Source organism: Trachurus trachurus (assembly GCF_905171665.1).
Source record: "Trachurus trachurus genome assembly, chromosome: 18".
Classification (NCBI taxonomy): Eukaryota; Metazoa; Chordata; class Actinopteri; order Carangiformes; family Carangidae; genus Trachurus; species Trachurus trachurus.
Window position 1 is genome coordinate 18793732 of NC_139909.1, and position 20150 is coordinate 18813881.

Here is a 20150-nt window from a genome sequence, read left to right on the forward strand (position 1 = left end):
AGGTTCTTGTTTTATTTTTTACCGCCGCACCTTTGCCCCAGAAGCTCCATGTGTGGTGGCAGCAAAGCGCTTACTGGCATTCCTGTAAAAGTGTTATTACCCTGGAGGAGCCCCGGGCTGCAGAAGTGAAAGTCGAGTTGCACATTATGATGAATAGTACAACAGAAATAGGAAGTACGACTGGCAGGAAGAGGGTGGTTTTTTGTCTTTTCTGCTGAGCTTCAATATTTATTCCGTTTTTCACCAGTTACATAAGTTTATTGCAAATAAAACCTCTAAAAACAGAGAAAGTCAATGTAGTTTGGTCTGTAAAAAAGGACATGAAACTGAGAGAGAGGGATGTAGGCAGCTAAATCAGACCAGATGAACAGATGAACAGTCAGATCAATATTTTATTTGTTATTCCCAACAGAAGCGTTTTGTTCAACCAAAGAGCTCAAAGCAGATCTCCACAAACTCCACCATGGCAGATTTCCGCAGTTTTATGGAAGCTGTACAGTCATAGGCCAGAAGTCTGAGCAACTATTTACAGTTAATGATGCCGGCTACCTTTAGCTGAGAAAACAGCACACTCCCGTTTTGGAAATCTAACGCAACAGACGTTAGTAAAAGATGGAAAAAAGAGTGAGAGCTGCATGTTTTGCGTTTTGGCATCCGTGGACCGGGTTTGTAAGGCGAAGAAGGCTTTGCCACTGACGTTAATGCATCTGTGGTGAGCACCGAGCGAGCGTAATGGACATGCAGAAAGGCATTACAGAACATAACACCACACATTATATACTATATATACTGTACATCTGAACACAATGTAGATACGTGTACAAATTCAAAAGGCAAAAATCCATCCTTTCAAATACCTCTGCTCTGTTTATAAATTACACTGCTTCAAATGGATTAGTTTAAAACTCCCTCTGTTTACTGGCCTCTGATCTCCAAGTTGCATTGTTGTTGTTTAGGTGTTTAGTCATCAGACAGAAATAACGCTATAACTCAGAAGATTGAAGTATGATACAAAGTTAAATGGTGCATTCAAAAGCTCCACGCACACATTTCAAACATTCGGTCATCAGTTGTTAAATCCAGGTAGTTTGGTTGAATGACTATTATCTGATTAAAATCTTTTTTCATGTCACACAGGTAAAAACTCCAGGTCAAATCAAGACCTCCAACCCTCCTTATTCCTAGAGGTCGTTAGTCGGAATGAAATAAATAAATGACGGAGAAACGAGACCAAGGTGGATGATAATCAATGATAAGGCATTTCAACAAACCCATACAGTAACTTTCAGATTGGGATTCCTGATTAAAGAAACCGTGACTCATTTCAGCCCTAAGTTGCAAACGCAGCTCACTACATGAAAGCTTGATCGTTAAAAATGTGAAAGACCCGGGTGTCGTGTTTACAGAGCTGGAGCAGATTAACCTGCATGTGCCAGTGTCTGTGGGGGGAAAAGACACCGAACCCCAAACTGCTCCAGATACTCAGATCAGCCCTCTGGGTATGATATGTGCGTGTGTGTGTGTGTGTGTGAATGGACGAATGAGAGGCAGATTTAAAAAGTGCTTTGGATAAAAGCGCCGTAAAAACACTCATGTGTGATGGTGGAGCAATAAAAGTTGATCTTGTCTGGGGTGACCCCGGCTCACATGGAGGGAAAATAGAAGAAGAAGTAGAAGTAGAAAAAAAAGGGGGAGTGTATGTGTTTAGAAACCCAGGGGATGAGGAGACACTACTCCTCCGTTCTCCACCATGGCCGTGGAGATGGTGCGCAGGTTCTTGTAGAGTCGTCTGGAGTCGCTGGAGTGCAGCATCTTGACGTCCTGCATGATTCTGTCGTGGGCCTGAGGGACGAAAAGAGGTTTGATAATTGACACCAAACTACTGAAGAGTTCTGGAGACTTTCTGGACCTAAGACTTTTGCAAAAATGCAGTTAAATAATTGATTTGTTCGCTTGAGCTTGAGTTCTTGGAAAGGTCACGGCGATAATAATAATAATCTGTGATTATCAATCGATGCAGGAGTCATAGCTGCAAAATGAATCACTACGACCTCCAATTTCATTTTGATATTTTCAATATCACTCAGACTCATCGAAACAAGTTCTTTTCTCATCTTACTACTTCAAAACTACTTAAAAAGTATTCTCACTTTTATATTACTATATTTTCACTCTGAATTTATTGATCTTCATCAGTGTGTGTGTGTGTTTGTGTCTCACCTCCATACACCAGGTCTCACACAGCATCTTCTCGTGCTGAGCCGAGGCATGGCCCTGGGTGAGAGAACGTGAAGCTCTGCAGAGAGGAGGAAGAGAGAAACACATGAGAAACGTCTCTTTAGTCTGCGTGGGTAGATCGAATGTGGAAACACAGGCCGCAATAGAAAGTGAGTTGGAGTGCAGGGGGGCGAGAAGACGAAGAGGAGTGAGATACGAGCAAAAGAAACGGGGACAGAGTTTAAAGGTTGTGAAAGAAAAAAAAGAAAAAAAGCTGACTGTTTGTTCTGAGTTGAATGTTTGCTGTTACCTGGACAGGACGACCACCATGGCGTACAGGTCGATGGCGCAGTCGGCGACTCTCTTCAGCACAAACTGCTCGTCTGAAACAGGACAGATGTGAAAAGACGTGACTAAAACCTTTTACACCGTCACGAAACAAACATACCCCAACAGCAGGAGGACACGGGGTGACTTCCTCCGGCCAAATCAAAAGCCCTCTTTGTTATCAAGGACTCCAAAAACAAATCTCAAACGTCTGAAATGACTCTACACCGAGCCGAGTGCCAGTCGTGGGGGAATTCCCAACAGTTTGTTCTTTAATTCAATGGGCACATTGTACTTTCAAGCGCCCCCACACTTACCGATTATCTTCTTGCCGTGTTTTATCAGCAGCTCCTCAACGACGGCTCCGAACTGTTCGATGGCTTTCACTGTCTAGAAAAAATAAAACACACACACACACGCACAGAGACACGGATAACGATCAGAGAGAAACAGGAAAAACACCAAACTGTACATGAGCGATTGAGGGAAATAAAACTGAAAATTCAGTGGGTGTCGTGGGTCGCCACCCACTCACCCACTCACTGGGGGGGGACCCCAGGAAATTGAAAGTGGTGGAGACGGTAACGTACCAGATCTCCGCTCTGTGCCAGCTCAGGATGCACCGTTCCCTGCAGCGTCAGACCTGTTCCCAGACCAGCCTTCCTGCAGAGTCAACAGAAGAACATCGTTGTGTCAAGGTGGAGGAGGAAGTAGAGACATAGAAATACACTTCAACTCACTGACAGACACGTATGGGAAAAACAGCTCAACATCAATAAGTCCTCCATGAGTTTCTGTCAAAACCATGATGATGCAGTTCAACTCCAGTGAAAACACACCTGCAGCCTCCAGAGCAGCTAATCTGTCACATCACCAGATGGTTGAATGAAACATGCAGCTTGTTTTTCCATCACTAAATGCCTCACCGCCACCAGCTCATGAGTCTGTGTTTTTCTCTCTCTTCTCTGGCTTTTTTATATATATTTTTTTTTTTGGGGGGGGCTTTTCACGCCTTTATTAGATAGAACAGTTGAGAGAGACAGGAAATGGGGAGGCAGAGAGAGGGGGAATGACATGCAGGAAAGCGCCGCCCAATGTGGGATACATGGGCGCCTGCTTAACCTCCTGCGCCACTCAACGCCCCTTTCTCGGGCTTTTTATGCTTTTATTTTGAAAGGACAGCTGCAGAGAGACAGGGAGGTCGAGGTTTGACACACAGCAAAGGGCCTGTCGGGTGGAATCGAACCCAGTGTCGCTGCAGCGGGCGTGCTCTACTAAATGAGATGTGATCCTTTTTAGTTTATAATGTCCTCTTCTGTTGTCAATAAACACACCTGGAGACGGTGCTGCGACCGAACTGCAGCTGTTAGATGATTGGCCGTTTGCCTGTTTCAATGGCCCACATCCTTGAGTTTTACAGCTGCGTCTCAATAAACTAGAATATCATGGAAAATTACTGACATAAATAAACGTTTCCATCATATTCTAATTAATTGAGATGCACCTGTCCTGTACACTGCAGACATGTCCTGAGTCCATGCTTTAGGTACACAGGAAAAACCCTGGTGTGTAAGATGACGTGCTCTCCAACCACATCAGAGTGTAAAAGCTTTTCTACTTAATCTGATCACCGCAATCAAACACTGGGTGAAAAGTCAGCCCCCCTGTATACGTGTTAATTGCTCACATGCAGAAAAAGCTGCACCCTGCGCAGACTGATGTGAGCGATCATCCAGCCAGGTGCTAGGTTTCTCACCCGAATCGAAGCGTGGAGTGCGTGAGAGCAGCATCAGGTTGTCAGCGCGTTCGGGAAATGTGTGTGAAGTTTGGTTGTTGTAACCGGCACCACAGGCCGGTGTGAACATAGAAAGATGTACAAGAAAGTGTGTGTATGATGTGTGTGTGTGTGTATGTGTGTGTGTAATCTTTCCGAGTAAGGACCATGGGAACACAGAGACACTGAGAAACAGGTAGCTACGGTGCAATAAGAAAGACGGCACTCAAACGCAGCATGTTTGCGGTGTGAAGTTTTCAATCACATTAAAGAGATAGTTCAACATTTTGGCAAATTGGCCAAATTGTTTTCGAGGCAAATGCAGAGACTGCTTGCCAAAAAAACTGCCCCTGAAGGGAACGTGCATCAGCGGTTTTGCATGAATTTACCTCGAAAACAACTATGTCTCATAGTGTACCATAGTGTGGTGAATGTGCAGGTCACAACTTGTCCACCAGAGCGTTTTGGAGTTGCTGGATTGTGTATTTGATGAGTTTGATGAGGGAAACCAAGAAATCCCTCCGTAGCATAGCTCTGAGTAGCTCGTGGCTCTGCTCTGCCGTTCTAAAAATAGCTTGTTCCGACAATTAAAGGTAACGAACCTACTGCTATGACTATAGGGATTATTGCAATGGGCCAATTTGCCAAAATGTTGAACTATCCCTTTAACATGAAGGCAGCAGGACGTTCTGCAGCAGTTGAGTGTGTTGTTAAAACACAACAAACAACAAACACTGGTCTACAAATCACTGAATGGTTTAGGTCCAGAATACATGAATGACATGTTAGTAGAGTATAAACCCAGTAGAGCTCTGAGATCTACTGACTCAGGTCAGATAGTGGAGCTCAGAGTTCAGACCAGACATGGAGAAGCAGCGTTTAGCTGTTATGCTGCACACAAGTGGAACAAACTACCAGCAGAACTGAGATCAGCTCCAACTGTGAGCACTTTTAAATCCAGGTTAAAAACATTTCTCTTTTCATGTGCTTATGGCTGAGCTCTTTTTAAGAACTTTAAACTTTATCTATTTTCTTTTATTTTACTTTTTTAAAATTCTTCTTTGCTCCTCGTTTTAACTCTGTGTTTTTTTGTTTTTATGCTGTTTTATGCTGTTCCTTTTTTAAAAATGTTTTGTCTTTATGTAAAGCACATTGAGTTGCCCTGGTATGAAATGCGCTATATAAATAAAGATGCCTTGCCTTGCCTTAAACAATTCCTCAGAAGCAGTTTAAATATAACTAACCAAAATAACACCTTTTTAGATTATAGACAAGATAACAGTCATCGACTCATCAGCTGTCGCTGCTCAGATATCAGTTGCAACTGTAACTGTGTGTGTGTGTGTTCTTGTACATGCTACGTTGTGAGGACCGGAACGAGTTTTTAACCAACAGAGTGAGGACATTTTTGGGAAGTGAGGACATTTTGGCCAGTCCTCACTTTTTCCAAGGCCTGTTTGAGGGTTAAGACTTGGGTTAAGACGTTAGGTTATAATTAGGTTTAAATTAGGTTTAGAGTGATGGTTAAGTTTAGGCATTTGTTTTGGATGGCTATGGTTAGGGTAAGGGATAGGGAATACATTATGTCAATGACATGTCCTCACAAAGATAGATTTACAAGTGTGTGTGTGTGTGTGTGTGTGTGTGTGTGTGTGTGTGTGTGTGTGTGTGTGTGTGTGTGTGTGTGTGTGTGTGTGTGTGTGTGTGTGTGTGTGTGTGTGTGTGTGTGTGTGTGCAACCTTTTGGCTCTCTTTGTGATCTCTCCTGCGAGCATCCCTGCGTTGCCGAGCGGGTTCTTCAGGGCCTTCTGTAAACCTTTCAGCTGGATGCCCGCGTTCTGGGAGGAAGCAGAGAAGAACCAACATGAGATAATCAACGGCCACTCCTTCCAACACGTCTCTCTTGATAACGTGTTCCCGCACACACACACACTTGATTTTCTGCCAAAGTTAGAACGGCTTTTGCTTCTTCTTCTTCTTTCTACATTCTCACTTTCCACCTGTATTAATCTTTCTATTTTGAAGTGCGTGAGACTGAACCATTCTGCATTCGGAGCGGAATTACAATCAGATGACGATCATGCTGCTTGGTCATCGTATTAGGAAACCGCACACATGCACACGCGGATGTTTTTCTCAAACTGTGGTTTATCTAATCACAAAAAAGGAGACAACATATGAAGCCCCGTCAGAAGCGTTAAAAAAATTATATATATTACGAAACACACTGCAGCGGGCCGACATGACGGCTTCCACGTTCCTGACTCGCCTCAGATAACTCAGATAACTCCCAAGATGCAACACAGTCACACTGCTGTTGTTATTAGTAAAAAGATGTTTTTAAAAAATGAATGAATCTAGGATAAAACATTGAACGGCTCATGCATTAATCGCTGTGATCACTGGGCCGCCATGTGACGTATCACATGCAGGTTCTTATCCAGCATTAGTGAACGCTGTCTAAAGGTGAAGCTGTCTAAAAGTCTCTGTCCTTTATCCCAGTAGCTGCATCTGAGGTGTATTTACCACCATCAAACTGCTGCTTCATTTTCTCTGCCTGTTATTTTTCATTTGATTTGCAGTGGCATGTGGTAACTTGACCTACTTTTTACTGAAAGACTTCAAGTTACTACGATCGTTTCACAGAACTGTTTTGTTCGTCTTGAGAGGCAAAGAGAGAGACGAGTCTTCGCATTGTGAAACGGAAGAGATTGACAAACCAAACAAGATGTGTAAAATAGGAACAAGGAAGTGGGTGCTCGATCGGCCATTAAAAAAAAAAAAAAAACGTCAAGACGCAGCAGTGTCTTGTTAAGTCATGTAGGAAGTCCTGCTGAGTTTTCGACATGCAGCCATCACTTCCTCTGTACTGAGCGTCTTGTGTTTTTCCACGCAAGATGTTATCAGATCACGGCCGCGCCGCCGCTCATTCTGAGGAAAGCAAAGCAAAAACAACAGTGGTGGTGGGGGGAAGGGGGGTTCGTTTTGTTACCTGGAAACCGTTGAGGGCCACGAAGAGACGCAGGATGTCGTTGGTGCCCTCGAAGATGCGGAAGATCCTCAGATCCCTCATCACTCTCTCCACCCCAGAGTCCTAAGGGAAACAGGTTAATGGGAAAAATCAGGATGTTCCTCCTCTTCTCCAACTAAATCCTGTGCAAGCTGCAGAAATAACCCTAAACATAAAGTACTGACAATGCACTGAAACTCACTCTTTATTTCAGACTGTGAATTCTGTGGTGAAGCTGTCAGTTGAACATGAGCCTGTGATGCTTATCTAAGAAACTTTTCTTATCACTTTCTCACACAAGTTGAAATAAGGTGGCAAAAACCTGCACACACACACACACACACACAATAATGGAGACAACCACCGTTGTACTTTTCAAAGCCACAGCGCAAGGCACCGGAGGTATTTTTAAGGCAGAGCAGATGAGACATTCTGTCCAGAAGAGCAGAAATGAAAAATGCATCTGGCGCCTTTCTGACTGCACTTCCTCAGCGAGATGAAACCCTGAGTCAAAATGCACTCTGCGTGCAGAACTAATCAAAGTCTGCTCCATCAGCGTGTGTTTTCCCACCCCATCTCTCTTTTACATCGCTCCGACCCAACGACTCATTTCACATTCAGCTCAGGGAGGAAACGGACAAAGTGACAGACGCACTCTCTGTTCAGGTTTGGACTGAACTCTGAGGAGGGTTTTCAAATTGTGTTGTGTTGCTGAGATAAATAACGTTAAATTGTTCAGGATACTTTGCCCTCCCTGTGTTAAGTGCTTGCAGAACGCAAATCTTTGCACCAGAGCTGCTGCCACCTCTGCAGGAACTTCTTCAAAGAGTTTTAGGTCCCACAGGCTGAACATGGGAACCCAATTTTTGTTTTGCTTGTTTGTTTGATTTTCTCTGTTTTATGTCCTGTCAGGTGTTCTTTTGTTATATCTCTGTTTTGTTTCTGTTCTTGTTCTTCTTTTTTTCTCTAAAAAATGAAATGGAAAGTTCAATAAAAAAAAATTGATCACAAAAAAAAGAAGTGTTTTGGGAACTCTTTCTCAAAGCAGCAGCAGCAGCAGCAGCAGCAGCAGCAGCAGCAGCGGCGGTGGTGGCGATGCGTCTGTGTTTTCGAGAGGCTGGCCTCCTGGATGATTTGTCTATTTTAAGAACCACAACATTATTGTTTACACAGCTCACGCCCACGTGGTTTCACCTAGCTCGCACCGGTCTATTCTTGATTTTTTTTTTTTTTTTTTTTTACCCAATGAAACTGTAAGCGTGGTTTTTAGTATTTTCTGAGAAGTCTCATGTATCAGCTATGTGAGTCAATACCACAGTGGTAAAACAGCCCAGAGCAGAGGTGGCCATACATGTGTGTGTGTGTCTGTGTGTGATTGCACGCACACATAAATATATATGTAAATCACGATGTAATAAAAATAACACTATGGCCGAGTGCAATATCCAAATCCAAATATATTTTGATGAGGTTATAATGTGTCAGGACGTTGTCGTGACTTGTTAGCACCTTAGATGTTGAGTCACTACGGTCAGTTAATAGATAGATAACTAGTTCCGAGATATATCGTACTGTCAATGTTGTGGAGAAATAAGACGTTACATAAGACGTTAAATAAATAATTTAAGTTCAAGTCAGTGCAAATAAAGAACTGGAAACATGTCACCTCTGTGAGTTCAGTACACAGCGTGTGGTGAAGCAGGAAAAACAGTTCCTCACACATATACACATTGTACCAGGAACTGAAGAAGATCAATCCTGTTTGATTTTCCACTGTATACATAGATCAAAGGCCGATTAAGCAATAGAAGCTCTGTTTGAGACAATAGAGGCACTGTCATGTTGTCTGTAGCTGCTGTGATACTCCTGGTATGTGGTGCACGCCGACTGTTGTGAATGAGCAGTTGTAGCGGTGCTGAAAACCATTTCCTAATAGCTTGTTGCGAGGTTGGCACGGATCCTGTCCCCAGAGCTCAGACCTCAGCAGCCGGGGCACAGGAAATGCTGGTTAAGTAGTACGTTTCTAAAGTGGGTCTGGAAAGGATCTGCTGTGTATGTGTGTGTGTGTGTGTGTGTGTGTGTCGCGGTCAAAAACACTTGTTAAATTCCAGAGCTATTTCCACCCTGGCTCATCAAACTAAATGATACGTGAGTTTCTTGGAGGATTGTTGGGCTGAAAAAGTGTCTCGACTCCAAGAGGAGGGAGGTCAGGAAGTTTGGTGCAGGTTTATTTTTTGCTCTTGATTCCTGCAGTTAAAAAAACAACAAAACATGTGGATATCACAGATTTCTGCTTTTATTCCTCTCGAGAAGTTGACTCATGACCTTAATCACAAATCGGACAAGTTTTGGAGGATCTGGGAACCATTGCATTCTTTCTTATAGAAGCTATAAATCATTATCTGTCCATGGAAGATGAGGACTGTTTCATTTATTTCATGTATGTTTTTTTTTAATGTTTTGTTGTCTGTTTTGTTTTGTTCTGTTCTAATGTTTTTACTCATAAAATTGAAAAACCAATAAAAAGAGAAGAATTAAAAAAAACAAAAAAACAGGTCCAGTTCCTAAAAAGATTCCTAAGGTTTGCTAAAAGTCCATTCACTCACATTTACATTGTTAAAATAGTTGTATTGCATGTACTCTGCAGCCTCTGTTTTCATATTCAACACCACAGTGTAACAGCTGTCAACAAACGTGCAGTATTGCAAATGTCATCTTCATGCTCAACAGGATGTGGACTGAGCACTCACCTTCATGAAACCCATGCCACCCATAACCTGAATGCACTCATCAGTCACGGTCCATGCCGCTTCCTGTCACATAAGAAGGGGGGGGGGGGGGGGGTGGGGGGGGCACACGTAACCACTTTAATAAAATGTTAACATGTCTCAAGACGTCTGCTTCCCCTAATGGTCTCGTCTTCAGCTTTCCACAGAATAAGGAACATCATAAATGTTATGACAGATGTGCAGCCTTTATCAGCGCACCGGCTTGTGCAAGAAGTTATTAACTACATACGTATACGAGAGAGATGCAAAACTGTGTGAGAGGCTCCCTGGTTTACAGAGGGAGATGATTTTATATTATGCAGTTAAACAGAGGAGAATTATAGAATATTTGGCTGGAAAAGTTTGATTTGTTTTTTCATTACACCTCTTATGGTAAGTGCAATAAATGGGAAAGTCTGTGCAAATGTGTGCAATACTGTCCACAAATGCTCCTTTTATGTATTTTTCAACGTTTTCTTTATAAACTGACTGGATGATTGTGGTGTATTTGTTTGCTTCTTTCATTCAGGCATTGTACTTTGTGCAATGACAATAAAATCTTATCTATCTAAAAATCTAATTCTCTCAATCACAGGAACAGTGCGGAAACACGAATGCAGGTCGCTCCCAAATTTTTCGGTCTTGCCCAAAAATTCAAACTTTTTGGGGTAATGTATGTATGACTGAGACACTCAATTCTTAACAATGTGGTGGTCATCTATTTTTGTGTCTTAAACGAGAATGTGATTATTAAAAATGACTGGTATCTATGTAAAATACTGTTGATGGCTTGTTAAAAAAAAATGTAACATAATAAATATAACATAATGCTGGTATAAAACTCTCCAAGCCTTAATCAATGGATGGACAGAGTGACGGAAATGTGTTTAATGGAAAGGATGACTTTCGCTCTCTAATGTAGAGGAGCGACCTCTGCTTGGACTGCTTATGCTACACATTAACAATTAAAGACATTGGACATTATCTATAATAATATTATCCAGAGGAGCCTCCACTTTTTTGTCTGTTTTTCTTTGTGTAATTTAAATTGACAGCTTGTTGTGAGCTTTTTTTTCCCATAAATTGAAGGAGTATTTTTTTAAAGAAACAGTTTGTGTTCTTACGGAGGCAAAGATTTTGCTGATGGCGGCTTCAATCTGGAACTCGCTGGCTCCGCTGTCCATGTTGCCGCTGATCATGTAGGCCATCGACTGCACACACACAAACACACAGAAAATGCAGAGTCAGCATAGATCTATGACACCTTGGGCAGCTGCAGAGACTTTCTGCAACTGTGCAAAATAATGCAGAGATAACCCACAGCGACGATACGAGTGTAAAAGTGGTTTAACCCAATTCTAATAATGACAATTCATGCACAAAACATCCACACTCAGCAAATGAATAGGGTTTTTCTTTCAGGCTGGGGAATTTGTGTTTCTTTTCACACACAGGCTTTACAGTAAGTGTAACCCAGCGGCATGCCACAGCAACACAAACATCTGATTACGATGCTGCACTGAGGTGTTTGTGGGTAAAACAGGAAATTACACCTGATGCTGTGAGACAAATATTATTTAGAGCAACACCCCACTTTCGTTAAAACGTCTCCGTTTCCATTAAACGCTGAGAGACAAAGGTAATGCAACGCCAGAGAGAACGGGATCCGAAATCCTCACCTCGGTGACGTACTGCAGCATGGCCATGCGCGCCATCTTCTCCTGGATCGCCCCGTAGGTGTGGATCTTGCTCCCGAACTGGGTTCTGTTGGCTGCGTGGTCCACCTGAGGGAAAAGGAGCAAAAAAATCTTCATCACAGGATCTAAAGTAAACGCATCGCTCCTCTTATAATAACACAAGAGATCACACATTTTGTCTCCCATTCACACGCTTCTCCCACTCATCTTAGAAAATATTGAAGACAGGGATCGTATTGAACTTCTTAAAAGGTTTAAACGCCGTTCTCTGTTATCACATAAAAGCCAAAACAACAAAATCTGGATGTGCTTTTTTGGAATTAAGAGATGTGAATATTACAGTTTGCAGCAACACAAAACGCATATACCGGTAAGCCATTCAAGAGTTTACAAGTTAAGTTTAGTTTAGTTTATCTAGTTAAGATAAACTAAACTAAAGTACATAAAAGAGTGAGTCCCGGGGCAGTGTTTAGCTCAGCCCATGTGTTGAGGCTAAAGTCCTCACTGCAGGCGGCCCCGGTTCGAATCGCGCGTCAAACGGCCCTATCCTGCGTGTCATTCCCCCCCTCTATGCCTCCCGTTTCCTGTCTCTCTCTGAACTGTCCTGTCCATTAAAGGCGAAAAAGCCCCTAAAAATATATGAAAAAAAAGAAAAAAGAGTGAGTCCCATTTACTGTGAGTGGAGCGACAGTGGGACAGTAATTTTAAATTTAGTATTTAAATTCAGAAATGTTCAATATTCCAGCTTCTCTATGTTTTACTTTAATTGTTGGGTTAGGGTTAGGTTCAAATGATTATTATTTTCTTTTTTTTGCTTGCTTTTAGGCCTTTAATTGATAGGACAGCTGTAGAGAAACAGAGAGAGGGGGAACGATACGCAGCAAAGGGCCACCGGAGGAATCAAACCAGGGCCGCTGCAGAGAGAACTATAGCCTCTATGGCGGTGTTTTTCAACCTTGGGGTCACGACGACTGGAATTCAAATGGGGTCGCCTGAAATATCTAGCAATTGATTGAAAGAAATCCTGATAAAAAGATTTTTTAAACTAATTATTATTCTTTTTAAAATTATGATTAAAAACACCACACAAAATCTGTAACAACTGTATTCTATAATTTAACTTCCTCAAATATAAATCGAGTTCAAATAAAATGCAACATCTTGGCCACAATCACGTGACTGCACAAGTGACCACTACGTAAATTGTGATACTGTTCACTGTGATACTTTCCATCTTTCAAATCTTCACTGGCCAGTTTAAAATGCTGCTGCATAACTCATTGTTTGAGAGATTGTTTGTTCAGTATTCATTTTCAGCCTTGTAAATACATGCTGGCCTAACTGTTACATGTATATCCTGATCAGGGGAAATAAAATGTCACTTTATGCACTAATCTGGTTTACTGTGTGTTTGCAACAAAGTGCATGATCAAAAACGAATTCTAGAAAAGAAATTTGTGATGTCAAACTGGGGTCACAAGCCAAACAAGGTAGGGAACCACGTCTCTGTGGTGTCTGCTCTGCCCACTGAGGTAAACACTGCCCCGAATTCTCTTTCTTAATTCATTTTGCAGTGATAAACAAGAAGAGCAGCAGCTGCAGCAGCCTTTAGTACCTCAGACTGTTCTTATTCCCGTGAACGCTGTAATGATGAAAACGGATTCATCATTTTAAAAAATCCTTTTTGGGTAAAGTCTCATGTGTTGAAATGTTAACGTTGGTCACCGCTTTACCAAAAGATTACAAGGCTGATTGTTCCACTGTAAAATTAGTCACAGTGTCTGAAAGATGATGCAACAGCCAAATAGTGTCTAATTGTGTCAAATATCAAGCTGCTGCCTGTGCAACGACATCTGCAACAGTATGCAAAGACTTTAAAATGATTTCAAGTTAAGATAACGTGTGATCAGATGCTAAATGTTTGAGTAAACACACACACACACCAGCGCCAGAGCTCATTTTAGTCTTCAGCGGCTGTAACCTCGGCAGGACGTTGCATCGCAGACACAGCAGAAGCCAAAACTACAACATGGGGAATTTCCCACAAAGCCACAGCGAAGGAAACACAAGACTTGACATGAGGAAGAGGGGGGGGGGGAGAGGTGTAAGACAGACAACACACACACAGAAAAAAAAAAGAGAGAGAGAGACCACGCAGCCGATACGACATCACAGAGGTGAAGCTGTGAACTCTGGGTAAATGTCTAATACGTGAGAAAAGCCCGGTGCCACCTTCCTCTCGCTCTCTGACGCCGTTTTTACTCACAGCCTTGGTGATGACTCCCTTCATGGTGCCGGAGAGGGCGGCCGCCATGCCGAAGCGCCCGTTGTTCAGGATGTTCATGGCCACCTTGAAACCTCCGCCCACCTCGCCCAGCACGCAGTCGGCCGGCACGCGGACGTTGTCGAAGTACACCTCGGCCGTGTTGGACGCCTTGATGCCCATCTTCTTCTCCGGAGGGCCGCTGCAAAGTGAGATGAGGGGGGGGGGGCAAGAGAAATTGAGGAAGTTTTGATTTTAAAAAAAAGGTTTGATTTCAACCTCAAACGACCACGGAGTCATTTAGAGCTTAGAAGCATCACAGTTTAGTGACTCACGAGTCAAGACAAGTAAAATAAAAAAAGGCGTGCTCACTGTGTCACTCCTCCGAAGCTTCTCTCCACGACGAAGGCCGTGATCTTGTCCTTCATCTCCCCGGTCTTCGGGTCCTTCATGGGCGTCTTGGCGAACACGGTGAAGATCTCAGCCAGGCCTCCATTGCTGACAGGACAGAGAGAAGATACCAGATCAGGAGAGAAACACAAGCAGCTTCTCGCCATCACACAGTGTCACTGGATGTTTTGATACAGTGCTGCCCCCTGGTGGTGACAGTAACAAACAAAAAACTCCTAGGTTATTGTGTCCTCTCACCTGATCCAGATCTTGCCTCCGTTCACAGTGAAATATTTTCCACAGGGCGACTGGACGGCTGTGGTCTTGATAGAGGCGGCGTCAGAGCCGCTGGCTGGTTCGGTCAGACAGAAGGCGGCGATGTGTTCACCTGCACAGACAAACACACACACAAGAAAAATTTAAATAAACTGTTCTACATTTGCTTCAGTGAAACACTAGAGTGGAAACTTGTGGTTTTTTGTCCCTTGGTTGCAGAGCGACAGAGATATTGAACCAAATGTCAGAACGGACTTCGCTATTCAACCAGAATTCAAATTATTTTAAAAATGAGAACATTCGAATGGGGAAAACTGTTTGAACATGTACATCTTGCGACGTTAGGGGGAGTAAAGTTTTTTTTTTTTTAATTGTCCATTTATTCGGCTGGGGCGGTGCGCCTACGTGTTCCCACGCCACACGCACACCTTTTTCCGTTTTTTATCGACCGATCCGCGGACCGCCAGCGTGCCAATTCGTGGAGAGCGATCAGAACGGATCAACTGTGATCGGTTGCACAACTACTTATAATATTTCGATTTCTCTTAAAGTTTTATATTCAGTTGGTAAAACATAAGCGTGTTGCAAATGCTACATAACAGATTTGGTTGGAATTCCCTTTAGTGAACGCGGGATGTAATAATAAGCTGGTATAGGTGTATATACCTAATGAGCTAAAAAAAAAAAAAAACCACAACAAAAAAAACATTATAAATTGAACATGATTCAAATATTTAACACGAGACGCATTAGAAATTCGAATCTGATTTGGGGGAAGATTGACAGCCCTACAGGAGAGTATAAAGAACCTGAGAGGCAGCAACCTATTGTTTTGGTTTCTGTCAACAAATCCTGTGAACACACAAAATCACATCCACAGAGCCTTTGTTTGTTTGTTTTTTGTAGGAAAACGCCACAGGCCACGTTTAAGTATAGATAGCTGAAGAGGGAAACGGCTCCAGGGAAGAAATAACATCACTGGTTCCAGACCAGCTGGGAACCTGATACTGGATTTAAGTTATAACACACTGTTAAACATTTTGATATGGTTCATATGGATATGAGTTGGGGCAGCACGGGTTTACTGTTGGAAAATAAACACACTGCTCTCTGGTGGTCAAAATGTAGAATAGTGAAACTGGTTCACAACATATCTTTGGCTAACAACATACAGTATAATATATGATATATAATAACAATAGATTTTGAGTCTTTTCAAAAACCACTTGTCATCTTTTGTGACATTGTCAATTATTATGAGGAAAACCGATATTGTCATTGATTTTCAGTCAGTAAGTCCACCAAGAAATAGTTCCCAACAAAGACACAGTATTGAGACTAGATTGGATTTGCCAACAATAATAAAAAATATCTAATTCTGTAATAAAGGTGTTTTTTTGTTCAATTTACAACTAAAAATGGATATAAATGAAAATACTGACAGTGTAATATCAAGTGTCATTTTACCTGTAGCGAGCTTGGGCAGGTACTTCTCCTTCTGGGCTGGATTCCCAAAAAGCAGGATTCCCTTGAAGCCGATGGACTGGTGGGCGCCCAGAGTGATGCCGACGCCCAGGTCGTGACTCCCGACGATCTCGACCAAGCGGGCGTACTGTGAGGACGGATATCGTTGCATCAGACTCACTCATCGTCTCTCGTGTTTCCAGAGATGTTAGAAGATACTTCCTAACGTGTAGCAGCGACTCAGTGAGCAGACGTACCTGTGTGTTGGTGAGGCCGAGGCCGCCCAGGTCGGCCGGCACCTGGAGGCCGAAGGCGCCCATCTCCTTCAGACCCTCCATGGTGTGATCCTCCACTTTCTCCAGCGCGTCATTCTTGGCAGGATCATTCACCTCCTGTTCACAGGGAGCAGGAACAAAATAAAGTGAGGGGACGGAGGCTAAGAGACTTGTATAAAGGCAATCAGCATGAAATCGGACAAACGTATCAATGTGGTTAAGCAGGTTCAGTTTTAAATTACCTCAAAAAACTTTGCACATGGGTCCACGAGCTCTCGAAGGAACTGTTCCTGCTCTTCGTTGAGGGCTACAAAAGAGATCAGAGTGACTGCACTGCAACTTCTACACAGATATTTTGTGATTTTGTAAAAACATCTATGGTAAGATGAAAGCCCTCTGCGTTACCTGAGGGGTAGGGAAACACTTGGGCCGTTGCGATCTGCCCCTTGAAGATGTTGACAGCAAATGATTTGGACTCCTGTGGAAAAATCAAACCAAACGTGGTTAAACTTGTAATAACACAAACAGAGTGTCCTACAGTTAAGTTAAAGGTGCCCTAAACTATCATCCCTTAGTTTCAACAAATGTTTTTCTTCATAAAACATGTGATTTCTTCACAACATTTTGCATCTGTATTTTTTTTTTTACATTTATGTTAATTAGCTTCACTTCTTTTGCCTTGTTTACTGCTGATGAAGCTCATAAAAACTGGTCCATAATGATAAACAGGGTCAAAAGCTCCAGAGGAAACTTTTAATTCAGCAGATGTGAGTCACACAGTGATGCGTAGCCATTATGGCATCTTAACCCCTTTGAAAAATACTGTTTATAATATTAAATATTATTATATAAAAATATAATTATGAATTAACATACAGTAGAAACCGTCTTCTTTTCCGCTTTCGTGGCTGCTTCAGTGCCGACTGCTGCCGGCTTCTCCAACACCGCCTGAAGAGGAACAGCAAAACAGAAATTAGTTTGGAAACAGTTCATCAATTCATACAATAAAAACTGTAAGAAAATGAAATGATATGCTTGTTCTCATTTATTTTCTGTTTCTGCTGTCATAAAATGGGATGATTATGTAATCTGAATGAATCTTATGCTGGTCATGAGTCATAACGGAGCTGCTGAGCGACTGATAAAATCATTATTCTCACAGATAAAAATAAACAAAGACACGGGTCATCAAAGTGTGCTCAGACGATTTGGAAACAGAGTTATTTTTATTACACCACAATTACAAACAAAGGTCATCCTTTAGCAGGTGTAAATAAGCCCCACATAATTCACATATTTCCTGGTTGTAAAACAAGAAGCATGTTGGCTAAAATGTGGCAACGACTGAAATACAAGAATCTGCAAATAACTTTTAAGACTTTTTTTTTTTTTTTCAGATTTCATCCCAGCAGATTTTACCAGTATTTTTTTTGTGTATTATGTCTTTTAAAAAAGTCCTGTCTCTGCACTTGTCCTGGGGGCACTGAACAGGCTTTTGATTGTTTGTTCAAAAAGCCAAAGAAAGAATACCCCTACTTCTAGATGACATCCAGCTCATATGAGATAACTCCAGATATTGTAAGCTGAGTAAAATCCAATGCTACATTAACATACAACTAAGTAATTACCATATAGTACAAATAAAGTACAACTAAGTAATAGATGATAAATTAACATGTGACAGATCAGCAGTGTTTGATATCTCCTGCCAACTGTGTGTCCTGCCTGATCCCTGTCCTGGACAACTGCGGTGTCACCCACATTCATGGTGTCACCTTTATCACCGCGTCACGTGACGGGTGAACTTTCACCCACTTCCAGCGGGAGGGGATGACAACGTTATGTCACCCGGACACTAAGCAACAATGCGAGCAAACATACACTAAAACTGTAAAATACCAGTTATATATTGTGTGACAACGTGCAAACGAGTTTCAACGTGAACAACATTGTAAAGTTTAATGTTTGCATACCTCGGCAGCTTGGCTTGCGTAAGGACGGGAGGCAATCACAGCCCTGGTCTGCCGCTGACCTCTGCAGCCCAGACAAGAAACCACAGGTCATTCACAACGTTATTATTATTATTTTTTATTGATAGTATTTCATTATCGAGAGGAGACACTGGGCCCAATAATAGCAGCTCTTTTTAATGACTTACCCTGACAGCACGGGAGGGATCCGGAGGATAGTGCCACACAGTGCGGAAGACTGACTCACTTTACGAAGCAGCATGGTTATATTTTGTTCTGGAGAGGAAAAAAGAAACGTAATTCACCGCAGTTTAGCGAGATAACACAGAAGCAGGTTATCAAACCAGGGCGGTTAGCTAACGGTAAAAATAGCGGGCGGTGGAGCAGCTATGCTACGTGACTACTGACTACGTTTTGTAACTTGACCACTTTTGCTTCGGTGTTTCTCCTCTTTGCAGAATAAAAACCGACAAATGAGCATTAAAATATCTATAAACTTTCAACCGAAAATCAAAAACATCCGTTTTTCAGCCACACAGACCTGTTCACGTTGTGTTACAACACGTCCCCAACGACCTGGAGGAAGAAGCCGACTGACTGGTCCCCTACTGACCCGATTTTTCCTCTTCTGTTGTCGTTCTACCCGCGGTGCATCACGGGAAATGTAGTTTTAGAGCAACAGAGCCGCTCGAGAGCCTTCTCCTAACTCCGGAAATGAAAAAAAAACGTTGAAAATATATTTATAAAACAATAAATAATAACAATATAAAAATACGATTTTATTCCAAATAATATAAATATAGTAAAACATGAATAAGTGATTATTGTGCTTCATGAAACACTGTTACTAATAATAACATGCTGCCATTTGTTCACAAATTTTGAGAGCTTTATAGTAAAGTCACATATAATTTTCAAAACATGACAACAATGGACAAACCTTTACATAGCTACGTGTGTTTTTGTGTGTGTATTTATATATTTATTCTGCTATTATTACATTAGTATTATACAGATACCGTAACCTATATAATCTATAGAAGGCAGTTATATAATCTTTCCTATCCACACACACACACACACACACACACAGGTATCTTGAGGAGGCAGCACAGGGCATACATACTTATGTAGGCTTACCAAAACCAGTCTGGAAAAACCAGTCAAGTGTCAACAGTCAGTATGAATCCATTGACCAACCACTCCTGCTTTGTGTCGACATTCCAGTTTGCTACTCAAAGACTGTATATTATACTAACCATCTCCATTCTCTTAGGGCTTATTTCAACATTTCAATTTACGTGACACAAAGTAAAAGTCTCCAACTGGTTTCATGAATAAGTCAGGGTCAGGGAGATCCAGTATCCAGTAGAACAGCTTCAGGATGTGGTAGAGCAGGAGAAGAGGTGCACAGAGGAAGTGATGCAATAATGTAAACATGAAGCACACTGTCAAAGTAAAGTTTCATCTAGTTAAATGTATGTGTGTACATGGATCTATACAAGTATGTAACTGTATGTGTAGTTTTCCTTTGGAGTACAAAATGCACATACCAGTAATTCCTGTGCAATTTAACCTTGGTTACTACAATATTATTAAGGGATCTAAAATTTACTAATGTGACTTTCACATAAGGAAAATGACAGATACATACCACATTCAATGTTTAATTTGTTGTTACACAGGAAATTTATGTTGTTAAATAACAACATACCAGTTC

General features: G+C 41.9%; 2 protein-coding genes across 2 annotated transcripts in view; one reads left to right on the forward strand and one right to left on the reverse strand.

Annotated features, from left to right (window-relative positions):
* The window catches only part of per1b (period circadian clock 1b), a gene marked incomplete at its 3' end in the record, with an annotated part of 402390 nt that overhangs the window by 241746 nt on the left and 140494 nt on the right, over positions 1–20150 (forward strand). The gene's annotated exons all lie outside the window — the stretch shown is intronic.
* On the reverse strand, positions 375–19067 carry acadvl (acyl-CoA dehydrogenase very long chain). The gene is made up of 21 exons (XM_083993274.1): positions 18972–19067; positions 18619–18706; positions 18434–18494; positions 17337–17408; positions 16866–16938; positions 16703–16767; positions 16443–16577; positions 16189–16333; positions 14704–14833; positions 14428–14553; positions 14059–14257; positions 11775–11879; positions 11220–11306; positions 10078–10140; positions 7310–7411; positions 6058–6155; positions 3135–3207; positions 2862–2934; positions 2528–2600; positions 2221–2296; positions 375–1842 (listed from the first exon to the last, which is right to left on the reverse strand). Exons 2-21 carry the CDS (start codon positions 18690–18692, stop codon positions 1705–1707), a joined length of 1968 nt encoding a protein of 655 aa, XP_083849400.1. The 5' UTR covers positions 18693–18706; positions 18972–19067; the 3' UTR covers positions 375–1704.